This window comes from Melospiza melodia, unplaced genomic scaffold, assembly GCF_035770615.1.
Source record: "Melospiza melodia melodia isolate bMelMel2 unplaced genomic scaffold, bMelMel2.pri scaffold_35, whole genome shotgun sequence".
NCBI lineage: Eukaryota > Metazoa > Chordata > Aves > Passeriformes > Passerellidae > Melospiza > Melospiza melodia.
The window spans coordinates 5,838,811-5,851,321 of record NW_026948670.1 but is presented as its reverse complement, the minus strand read 5'-3'; the positions used below and the strand labels follow the sequence as shown (position 1 = coordinate 5,851,321).

At 49.7% G+C, this 12,511-nt stretch overlaps 1 protein-coding gene across 1 annotated transcript; it reads left to right on the top strand.

Moving 5' to 3' along the window:
* The first annotated feature begins 9,187 nt into the window (after positions 1-9,187).
* On the top strand, positions 9,188-9,937 carry LOC134434396 (olfactory receptor 14C36-like). The gene has a single exon (XM_063183059.1). The coding sequence runs from the start codon at positions 9,188-9,190 to the stop codon at positions 9,935-9,937; it is 750 nt and encodes a 249-aa protein (XP_063039129.1).
* The last annotated feature ends 2,574 nt before the right edge of the window (positions 9,938-12,511 follow it).

Genomic DNA, 12,511 nt, shown 5'->3' with positions numbered 1-12,511 from the left:
CAGATCTGGGCAGTGCCGGGTTTTGGCTTTCTTTGCCAGACAATTGCTGCATTTGGGTTGTGCCAGCACCAGGAAATTGCCAGATCTGGGCACTGGCGGTGCCAGCTAACCGCAGATCTGGGTGGTGCCGGTGCTATCACCAGAAAATTGCCAGGATTTGTCTTTCTGTGCCAGCAAACTGCTGGACTTGGGCCGTGCTGCCACTGGGAAACTGCTGGATATGAGCACTGGCAGTGCCAGCAAACACCAGATCTGGGTGGGGCCAGCACCAGGTATTTGCAAGGTCTTGGCTTTCTTTGCCAGAAAATTACTAGACTCAGGCTGTGCCGGCACCAGGAAATTCCTGCATCTGGGCACTGGTGGTGCCAGCAAACACCGGATCTTGGCATTGCCAATGACGGTAGCAGGGAATTGCCAGATTTTGGCTTTCTTTGCCAGAAAATCGCTGGACTTGGCTCTGCCAGAACAGGGAAATATCCAGATCTGAGCACTGGCAGTGGCAGCAAACACCAGGTCTGGGCACCTGTATTGGCATAATCTGGTTGGCCAATAATAAATATTGGCATAATTGCCAGATTCTGGCTTTCTGTGCCAGCAAATTGCTGGACTTGGGCTGTGCCAGCCCTGGGAAATTTCCGGATCTGGGCACTTGTGCAGCAAACACCAGATCTGGGTGGTGTCTCATCGTGTGTTTTTATACTTTATAATACTTTGCAATAGTTTTGTTTTTGAATCCCTGACTTTTTCCCAAATGGTTCATCCCAGATGGTACCCCCCTTCCTTTACCTGTGTAATCCCTTTCACTTGCTGAGATCATCCCCAAATCCCCAGCCTGGCTCTCTGTCAATCACTCAGCATCCCATCCCCTCCATCTAGAAGCTTTGGTCCAGGATGTCGAGTGATTAGCAAGAGGCCAGGGGTGAGCCCCCCAAGCCTTGCCCCAAATGCTGTCCTAAATGTCTGTCCCCCAGTACCCATCCCTTAGGGTCACTTATTGTTTAGTAAAATGTTATCTACTTTTGGTTTCCACCTCCCTTTAAATGTAACCTTGTCAAATCTCCCGGGGCTCTCAGCAGGAGCCGCCTGAGGTGTAGGGGCTCCTTTGGGACTCCTAGAATAAAACCTGGGATTAACCCCTGCTAAGAATCGGGCCTTAATCTTTTACCCATGTCTCTGGTGTCTCTCCTGCTGCAAAGATGACCACGTGCCCTCCATACCCTCAGGGCTTGGGAGAGTGTCTCCCCGCTGTCAGCCGTGTCGGGGTTCCCCCCGGTGTCTGCCAACTCGGGACTGGCTGAGGGTTCCTGAGAGGCTCCCAAAGGGACAGAGACACTGCCCATATAGGTAAACTGAATGGCCCTGGGATTTTGGAGGTAATTACAAATTGGCCTGAAGGTGAAAATTTTGGTGTCACAGATGAAGAACAAGACCAGCAACATGGACTGAAGAAGCTCCTCCATATAACCAAGTTTTCCCAGAGGAAACACGCTACGGTCTTTTCACTGATGGTTCCTGTCCAATCGTAGGGATGAACCGAAAGTGGAAAGCAGCCATATGGAGCCCCACACAACAGGTTGCACAAGCTACCAAAGGAGAAGGTGGATCAAGTCAATTTGCTGAACTCAAAGCTGTTCAGCTGGCCCTGGACATTGTAGAAAGAGAGAAGTGGCCAAAGCTCTACCTCTACACTGATTCATGGATGGTGGCCAATTCTCTGTGGGGGTGGCTGGAGAGGTGGCTGGAAAGAGGCTAACTGGCAGCATAGAGGAAAACCAATCTGGGCTGCTGATGAGTGGAAAGACAGTGCTTCCAGGATAGGGAGGCTGCCTGTGAAGGTCCACCACATAGATGCTCATGTCCCCAAGAACTGGGCTAATGAGGAACACCAAAACAACAAACAGGTAGATCAGGTAGCAAAAATAGAGGTGTCAAAGACAGACTTAGATTGGCAACATAAGAAAGAGTTTTTCCTAGCTCGATGGGCCCATGATGCCTCAGGTCATCAGGGTGGAGATGCTACCTATAAGTGGGCACGAGACCAAGGAGTGGTTCTAACCATGGACAGTATTTCTCAGGTCATCCATGACTGTGAGACATGTGCTGCCATCAAGCAGGCCAAGCGAGTGAAGCCCCTGTGGTATGGTGGGCGGCGGTCCAAGTACAAGTATGGGGAGGCCTGGCAGATTGACTACATCACACTGCCCCAGTCATGCCAAGGCAAGTTCTATGATCTGACCATGGTGGAAGCCACCATTGGATGGTTGGAGACCTACCCTGTGCCTCATGCCACTGCCAGGAACACCATCCTGGGCCTGGAGAAGCAAATGCTGTGGACACATGGAACCCCTGAGAGGACTGAGTCAGACAATGGGACTCATTTCAAGAACAGCCTTATCAATACCTGGTCCAGAGAACATGGTATTGAATAGATATATCATATCACCTATCATGCACCAGCTGCTGGGAAAGTTGAACGGTGCAACAGACTACTTAAAATGACTCTGAAGGCAATTGGTGGTGGAACTTTTAGAAATTGGCAAATGAACTTAGCAAAAGCCACCTGGATGGTCAACATCTGAGGGTCCATAAATCGAGCTGGTCCTGCCCAGTCTGAACCCCTGCACACAGTGGATGGAGATAAAGTCCCTGTTGTACACATGAAAGGTGTTTTAGGAAAGACTGTTTGTATTAATTCCGCCCCAGTCAAAGACAACCCCATCTATGGGATTGTTTTTGCTCAAGGACCTGGTTACACTTGGTGGGTAATGCAAAAAGACGGAGAAAGCCGTTGTGTACTACAAGGAAACCTAGTCATAAGTGAAAACTGTGTGTACGGTTTTACTCTGATGCAGATGGAAATAGAATAAGGGGTGGATAATGTCCTGGATTGCAAGGAAATATGTGTGTTCTGTTCCCATCTGTTAGAGGTGAAGGAGTTATCTTCTGTTAATTGGGCAGTTTTCTTTATCTCTTCCACAAACCAATCCTCCCTCTGGGGAGACATCTGCTGTTAATGAGCCATTGAGTGTCACTGCATGACTGATCAAAATTACATCATCCCATTGTGAGATGCTCCACCCAGACCGAGGAGCCAAGCATTCCTAACTAGATATAAAATCTGAGATTTTGGGACACCAGAACAGCCTTTTCCACTGGATTCCCAGAGGAGCAGCAGCCTTTTCCATTGGATTCCCGGAGGAAGACCAGGCCTATCTACACCATCACTGGATCTTCAAAGGAAGACTACACCCTTCTACAGGATCACTGCTTCAACAGAACCACATCTGCCACTTCAGGAGGACTTCAGCCACCATTTCAATTGGACTGCTACCAGCACCCTGACCAACAGGGTGTCAGGAAATATTCTGACTCTGTCAGTGCTGCTTGTATTACTGCATGGTTTATTTGTTTAATTTTCTTCCCTAATAAAGAACCGTTATTCTTGCTCCCATATCTTTGCCTGAGAGCCCCCCCTTCATTTCAAAATTACAATAATTCAGAGGGAGAGTGTTTACATTTTCCATTTCCAGGGAAGGTCCTGCCTTCCTTAGCAGACACCTCTCTTCAAACCAAGACATAAACCCTTAGGGGGAAATTGAAAATATATACCCCACACTCAGTTAGAAGTATCCTAAGCCAAAAGGCTGAGAAATAGCTCACTGATTCCTGTATGTTAAATTATGAGGCCATCTTAATAGATAATGATTTAGAGGGAATTGTGTGTAACCAACTCAACCCTGCCCAGTTTTTCTATGGAGAACCAGATGAGGAACTAATACATAATTGCCTAGAGGTTATAAACTATCAAACTAAAGGAAGAGAGGACCTAACAGATCAACCACTCCAAGGTGGAAAATGATTGTACATCAATGGATCTTCATGAGAAATAAAGGGGCACAGGGTATTGCGGTACGCTATAGTGCATGAAGTGTTGGTAGCGAGAAAAGAGAAAGTTACCTTTCAACTGGTCAGCCCAAGGTGTGAGTTGAATGCCCTAAAACAAGCTCTGGAAACATTACACAGAAAACTGGAACAATAGATACAGATTGAAAATATGCTTTTGGAATAGTGCATGACTTTGGAAAAATATGGGAAGAGAGGGGGCTATTCAATTTAAAGGGAAAGGGACTGATTCACAAAAAATTTCTTTTAGAAGAGTTAGAAACCTTACAATTACCAGAGGAAGTAGCAGTGGTGTATGTTAAAGGACATAAAAAAGGGGCAACTCAGGAGGAGTGAGGGAACAGTTAGGCTGATCTAGAGGCTAAAAATGCAGTTGAATCAGAGACAAAAAAAAGTAATAATAGTATTAACAGCCATGAGAGAAATGCAAAAAGTCCCCATATTCAGTGGGACAGAAGAGGAAGAACTCCTTAAAAGAGAAGCTAAGAAAGATAAAAAAGAGAAGTGGAGATTAGCAGATGGGAGGCAAGTGTTGAATAAACTCCTGGCCAGGAAAATGCTAGAAGGCATACATGAAACAACACATTCGGGTACACAAGTGCTAAGTGATCAATTTCTATGGGATTAGGACTGCATAGGAATTTTCAGAATAGCTAAGCAAGTAACTGAATGGAGTGTGATATGTCAACAAGTGAATAAGAAAATCATGAGGAAAACCCCCAGAAGAGGGTGACAACTAGCATTAGGGCCCTTCCAAAATATCCAAGTAGACTTTACTGAGCTTCCCCACATGCAACAGTGGAAGTTTTTGCCTGTGATAGTAGATCACTTGACTCATTGGATAGAAATGGTGCCCACTGTGAAAACCAATGCCAATGTTGTGAGTAAAACACTTCTAGAATCAATCATTCCCTGATATGGGATGGCAAACAGGATTGATCCCGACTGGGGAACTCATTTTACATCAAAGATATTGCAGAAAGTTGTTCAGGCCCTGGGAGTAAAATGGGAATTACACACTCCAAGGTATCCACAGAGTTCTGCTCGGGTTGAGAGAATGAATCAAACTCTTAAAAGAGCTCTAGTTAAGCTAATGATTTAAACCCAAATGTCATGGATAAAATGTCTCCCTTTGGCCTTAGGAAGAATTAGAACCCAAGCCCAGTCAGATATAGGGATGTCACCCCATGAAATGATGTTTGGGTTACCCTTCCTGACCTCACCCCAGAAGGTTGCCACCTATGAGGGAGGGGAAGCCAATGCCAAGAAATAAGTTATGTCTATAGCACAAACCTTAGAAGGGATACGACAAAAAAGGGCAATTCCTCAAACTACCACCCTGGATTTCAGAATCCATAATATTAATCCCTGGAATTGGGTGATGATTTAAGTCATGGGGAGATCAGCCTCTAACTCCTCAGTGGGAAGGTCCCTTTCAGGCACTGCTCACCACCGAATCGGCCATGCGAACTGCAGAGCAGGGATGGACTCATGGCAACACAGTCAAAGGCCCAGTAGAAGAGCCCAAAGAGTGGACTACAACATCCAGGCTGGGTCAAACAAGATTGACTCTCGAGCAGAGACTGAAAGACAACCAGAAAAACACCAAGATGCCCAAAAAGTAGAGTCAAGCTTCCATCAGCCATCTTGAGATCTGTCTTCCTGTTTCAATGGATGAGAATTACCAGCATCTGTTGAGGGGAAGTACACAAGGGACTGTAAAAGGTAATGGAACAGCTTCTTCAAGAAAATAAGAGAAAAGAGAAAGGAAGGAGGGCAAGACTGGGTTGGCCCCTTTGTTTGCTACCAAGAAGGCTCCATAGCCCTGCTGCGGGTAGCAACCCCGTAGGCATGGTAAGGTAGGGACAAAAGGCCATACTGGACCTCTATAATTCCTCAATTGTCTTTTAATTCAACAAGGACTGGAGGGCAGGGCCAAGTTGTCCTCTGTACTCACCCCTAAGATACACTGACTATGGGCAGCATCCACATAGGCACGGTAGATGGGAGTCAAAGCCATACTGGACCTCTGGGATGCCCTTTTGTTCATTCCAAATAAGTGTGTCTAGGGAAAACCTGAGATTTTTTCTCCTGTTCCCATGTCTTTGCCGACATCAACAGATGCTGGTATGACTCATTCAAAAGTGAGAGAAAATTTTTGAATCAATTGTTTGAAAAAAATTACTTCTAGAAAAAGAAATGGAGGGTTTATTATAGATGAGTAATCCTATGGTTGACACTCACAATGAAGGAGTGGACATTAAATATATGTTATGAGAAGTTTTGTATATGTATAGTTATCCTTCCCCTCCCCCTTGCATTGTTATCACAGGATGGCCTGAGTAGTCGGGGCATTTGGGAGGGTTGGCTTGTTACTATGGCAGCACCTGACCTCCAATCAAGGTGTAAGACAGTGATCTCCACCACTGGACAGAGAAGAAGGAGTCAATTGACAAGGCTTTGGGAGGGGCTAGAGGTATAAAAGACAGAGCATCCAATCTGTAGATACACACATGGTGACTGAATTTTTTGCCCCTGATGCTGTATTGTTTTCTTTATTCAGTCTTCTGTTGTATTTTTATAAGGTCTTAATAAAGTATTTAAAATTTTGAAAGTAAAAATTATTTCTCACATGGAAATGGGGAATTTGGGGCAAGGTTGTCCACACTGGGTCAGCTCTCAAGGTACAACTTCACTGACCACCCCAGACCTCCTTAGGAAATAGCCTGGATAAAAATCAATCACAGAATGCTGCAATGACCACTTCTCTACAGAGAACAGTAATAAAATACATTCCTTAAGATAGGAATACATATTTCTTAGAAGCTCTTTGAAATATTTCTCCAAAAATATAAAAAGAAATATTTTGAATGAACTGTTCCAGAGCTGAGGAAAATCAAGGCAGAGCCATGGTTTGTGAGGACTTGCTTGATCCTAATGAGCCCTGTGGTACATTTGGAACTGAGCCCTTGAACCTCAGGGCCTGAGAGGGGATTGCACAAACCTTTCCAAGAGCCGAAATCAGAGGAAAAATTCAAAGTGTCTCAAAGCTTGAATGGGTCTCACAGAGGTCCATCCCCGACACAGGCTCCTCAATGGCTCCTTGGAAGACAGAATTGGAGGCCAGGATGGCACAAAATCTCAGAGAATCAGAGTGTAGAAAGGAAAATTCAAAGTACCTTAAAAATCTTGAGTATCTTAAAGCATTAATGAGCCCCACTGAGTGTCAGTACAAAGCTCTCAAGGGACTCATTAAAGCAGATAACTGGGGACATGATTGCAAAAACCTCTCACAGAGTCTCTATCAAAAGGGAAACAACCAAGTACCTTAAAATAACTGAAGTACCTTGAAGCATTATAGAGCCCACTGAGTGTTGTTACTGACAAAGCCTGTCCAGGGACTAATTACAGAGGGTAATTGGAGGCCATGATTGCACAAACCTCTCAGAGACTCCAAGGCAAAAGCCAAACCCAAAGTCCTTTGAAAAACCTGCAGTCCCTGCAGGGAGTATTCAGGAGCCCCCAGGGCCATTCCTGGCCAAGGCTCCCCAGGGACTCCTTCCAGCAGATCCTTGAGGCCACTGGGATGTGGGCTAGGGGCGGATGCTGAGCGCAGGACAAGGGGCTGACAGTGCCCAGCCTGGCTGGGGCTGTGCCAGGAGGCCCCAGGGCCTCAGGACAAGGTGCCTCCTCACAGCCCTTGGTGGCACAGACCCTGCTGTGCCCCAGGGCACCAAGACTTGGCTTCTCTTTCTCCCCACCTGTCATCACTGCCTCCAGTTCTCTGCTCTGCCTGGGGTCTGGGGACACTTTGTCAGTCGTGTCCCTCAGTGGGACCCATTAAAAGTCCAAGAAACTTTGGAGTTGGATTCTGACTCCGAGTTCTACAGACGTTTCTTCAGCTCCCTCTCAGAGACTGATATTCAGGGCCTGAGCACAAAGCCCCTGAGGGTCATTCAAGTCCTTGTGCTGTGTCTGTGCTGCTGAGCTGGGCTGGGCTGCTGGCACAGAGACAGCTCCTGGTAACCAAGAAGAGCTTCAAAAGCACATTTCTCTTGATGAGCAGCTCTTCTGCCAGCCCAGCAGGGCTGGGGCACTGCCTGCAGCCAGCCCGGGCACAGCACAGAGGCACAGAGAGCTTCAATCAGTCAGGGCTGGGAAGGTGCTGAGAAGTGCCTGGGGCACAATCACTGCCAGCTCTTGGCACAGGAACCTCTGGCTGCAGGACAATGCAGATGCAGCTCCTGGAGCCATCCCCTCAAGCTGGAACATCCCAATGCCTACAGACCCTGTGAGTACATTCTCTGATTGTCTCTTGTGCAGAGCAGCCAGGGGTGCCCAGGGCTGTCCTGCAGAGCAGGGTCCTGCAGCCCAGGGTGCTGTGCTTGGGCAGGGACTCTGCTGCCTGCCAGGGACAGCTCTCAGCCAGCCCTGGCAGCTGCTCCCAGCACTGGGGGACAAGATGTGGGTGGGAGGAGACAGCTGGTAAGGCTTGGAAGTGTTCTCCTTGTGTGGGGAGGATGCTGCATTGTTCAGGACTCCTCCCTGCATGGCATTTACCTGCAGAACATTTCCAAATAGATTATACAGGGTGCACAGCAAGAAAGGGGCTACATAAAAGGGAAAATCCTGCTTTTTTAATCTAATGACCTGGGCTGCCTTGATGGTAATTGCCCAAAGATATAAATCTCTTAGTTTGGGTGAAGATAATGAAAAAAATTCTCTCAGATGTGAATAAACCAATAAGTGACAGAAATCAGCACAAGGCCTCTCACAGGCAGAATCAGTGTCGCTTTTCCAGCCTCCTCAGGGTTGATCTGACATTCGTATCAGACCCTGCAGAGCCAGAGCTGCCCCTGGGCAGTGCCAGAGCTGGGAGGGATCTGCATGGCAGACCTGAACCCCCAGGTCTCAGCTGGGCTTTGGCAGCACTGGCAGTGCCCAGCCAAGGGGACAGGGAAGCAGCTGCTGGCAGGGACAGCTCCCGGCAGCAGAGCCCTGGGAAGGCAGTGGAGGGAAAGTGCCTCCAGGCTGTGCTGGGATATTTAAAGTCCTCTTCAAGCACAATTATTCCATGATTACTTTTTTTACAGATCCTGATTCCAAGACAGAACAAATGTCTAACAGAAGCTCCATCAGGCACTTCCTCCTGCTGGCATTGGCAGACGCGCGGCATCTGCAGCTCCTGCACTTCTGCCTCTTGCTGGGCATCTCCCTGGCTGCCCTCCTGGGCAACGGCCTCATCATCAGCGCTGTAGCCTGCAGCCACCACCTGCACACGCCCATGTTCTTCTTCCTGCTCAACCTGGCCCTCAGCGACCTGGGCTCCATCTGCACCACTGTCCCCAAAGCCATGCACAATTCCCTCTGGGACACCAGGGACATCTCCTGTGCAGGGTGTGCTGCACAGTTATTTCTGAGTTTCTTCTTCATCTCAGCAGAGTATTTCCTCCTGACTGTCATGTGCTACGACCGCTATGTGTCCATCTGCAAACCCCTGCACTACGGGACCCTCCTGGGCAGCAGAGCTTGTGCCCACATGGCAGCAGCTGCCTGGGCCATTGGCTTTCTCAATGCTCTCATGCTCATGGCCAATACATTTTCCCTCCCCCTTTGCAAGGGGAATGCCCTGGGACATTTCTTCTGTGAAATCCCTCAGATCCTCAAGCTCTCCTGTGCCAAATCATATCTTAGGGAACTTCGGCTTCTGGCTGTTAGTGCCTGTTTATTTTCTGGATCTTTTGTGTTCATTGTTTTCTCCTATGTGCAGATCTTCAGGACTGTGCTGAGGATCCCATCTGAGCAGGGACGGCACAAAGCCTTTTCCACCTGCCTCCCTCACCTGGCCGTGGTCTCTCTCTTCACCACCACTGCAGTGTTTTCTCACTTGAAACCCCCTTTGATCTTCTCCCCATCCCTGGATGTGACCCTGTCAGTTCTCTATTCAGTGGTGCCTCCAGCCCTGAACCCCCTCTTCTACAGCCTGAGGAACCAGGAGCTCAAGGCTGCAGTGTGGAAACTGATGACTGGATAGTTTCATAAACATTAAACTGCTGGCCAATTTCTGCAAACCACTTGAAATAAAGTCATCTTTGATCCTTCTTTTTGGTTCATTTTGGAGGTTCTTTCTCTTTTTATTTTACTTTTTTAGTCTTGTCCACTAATAAATATAATTGTTTTTGCCATTTTTCATTTTGTTTCTCTTCACCTTCCCTGTGGCCACAGACTGTGTCAATGAGCTCTTGGTGCCTTTAAATTAACTAAAGGATCTACCAGCAGAGTTTTCTGCAGAGATGCCCTTTTGTTGCCTTCTCTGGAGCTGCAGCAGCAATGTCTGTGTGCAGAGCTGGGGCAGATCAGGGCTGGTCCAGCAGCTGTGCCCAGCAGCAGCAGCACTTGGTGTTGCCAGTGCTGCTGCCGTGGCCCTGCCCCGCTGCCCTGGTGGCCCTGGTGCTGCTGCAGGGCCTGAGTGCTCTCGTGGCTGGGCACAGTCCTGGGGATGGCAGTGCCGGGGCTGCAGCAGGGACAGGCCATGGGCACTGCTGGGGCAGCGCTGACGCCTCTGGCCAGGGCCTGGGGGCTCCAGGCTCCTTGCCCAGGCTCTCTCAAGAACATGGCCAGGCCAATGCTCAGCACAGAAAGCCCCCGTGAGCAGCCCCAGGCTGGCCTTGGGCAGGCTGGGGGCAAACAGCATGGCTGGGGCTCTGCAAGGGCCCTGGGGCAGACGGGAAGGAGCAGCAGAGCAGGGGCTGATCCATCCCCAGTGCGCTGCACGGCCCAGGGCAGCATCCCAGAGCGTCCTGATGGAGCTGCCAACAACATCCCCCCTCTGCAGCCCTGGCCTCTCCCCCAGCTCACACTGGTGCCCCATCCTTGCAGGCACAGACACAGCAGCACTGGCTCAGCAGCCCCTGTTTGCTGTGCACAGAGCAGGCAGGAGCACCCCCATGCTGTTGGTGTGGGGACATGAACCTGAGGGAACACAAATGCCATCAGCCCCTGGGGCCAGCAAGGGCTGGGGGACACAAGGGAAACCACTCAGCTTTGTCCTGGCCTCTGCACTCAGCCAGAAAGTTTGTTCCCATCAGCTGGGAGTTTCCTGTCCCACTGCAGACGCTGTTGCTCAGAGCCAAGGCTGCCTGGCAGCCACCCCCAAACTGCCCTCAGCATTTCCTTGGCTTCATCTTTGCTTTCTTTACTCTCCCTGATACAAATTTCTACCTCTTGCCCACCCCTGTTCCCTCCCCTGCAAACAGCCCATCCGTGTTTGCCCTTTCCTCTCTGGCCCCACTCCCCATTGCAGTTCCTGACTTGCCCCCATGGGAACGTCCCTTGGGAAGCAGGATCATCCTACAAGTGATGCAGGAATTGTCTTCAGGCTCCTGCATTGCCTGGTGCTGCTCCCTTGCCAGAGGCACCCCAGGCCAGAGGGACACATCTGGGCTGCTGTGTCTGGCTCTGGGGCTCCCTGTTCTGGGCAGTGAGGAGGAGCTGCAGAGGCACTGCAGGACTGACAGGATGGGCTTTGGGGCTGCCAGGAGAACCTGGGCTGCTGGAGCTTCTGAAGAGGGGGCCCAGGTCTCATCCTGCAACTACTCCAAGGGTGGTTTCAGAGAATCCCAGAATCAGCAAGGTTGGAAGAGGCCATGGAGATCAAGTCCAACCTGTGCCCTGACACCACCTTGTCTCCCTGGGCCTCCTCTCCTCCAGGGTAAACAACTTCAGCTCCCTCAGCCGCTCCTCACAACTCTTGTGTTCTAGACACCTCCCAAGCCTTGTTGCCCTTCTCTGGACACGCTCCAGCCCCTCCATGTCCTTCCTAAATTGGGGGCCCAGAACTGGACACGGCACTCAAGGTGCTGCCCAACCAGTGCTGAGCACAGGGGAAGAATCCCTGCCCTGCTCCTGCTGGCCACACCATTCCTGATCCAGGCCAGGAGCCATTGGCCTTCTTGGTCATCTGGGCACACTGCTGGCTCCTGTCCAGCCTGCTTTTCATCAGTCCCTGCAGGTCCCTTTCTGCCTGACTGCTCTCCAGCCCCACAGCACCTCAGGGGTTGTTGTGGCTAAAGGGCAGGACCCGGCACTTGGACTTTTTAAACCTCACCTTGTTGGATTTGGTTCCTGGATCCAGCCTTTCCAGGGCTATTGGAAAAAAAAGGCTCCCAATATTACCAGTTATGTAGTGCCTGGGCCGGTCTGACCCTCGCTGCTGGGCCAAAGGCAGCAAATGTGGTGTATCACCCCAGAGATACCTTGGCTTTCTGGTGGTTGCAGCTGGGCACTGAACAAGTCCAGGCTTGTTAAGAACCCCGTTTACCTCAGGAGGAATAGCTTCAGGCGATGGTGAAGAGAAAAAGGAGGGGATTCTGCTGGAGGGTTTAATGTCCAGAGGTTTATTCCATGGTTACAGAGGTCTGAATGTGAGGAACTGCTCCAACAGAACTATGCCGCATGGTCTGATCGCCTTTTTAAGCTCAGGGACAGGGGAAGGGGAGGTACAGGTGAGCCACCAACCAGGTGAGAGGGGCAGGGTCTCAGGGGAAGATGACACCGAGAAAGGCCAATGACCTCTGGGCATAGGGGCATCCTTTGAACTTGACCAACC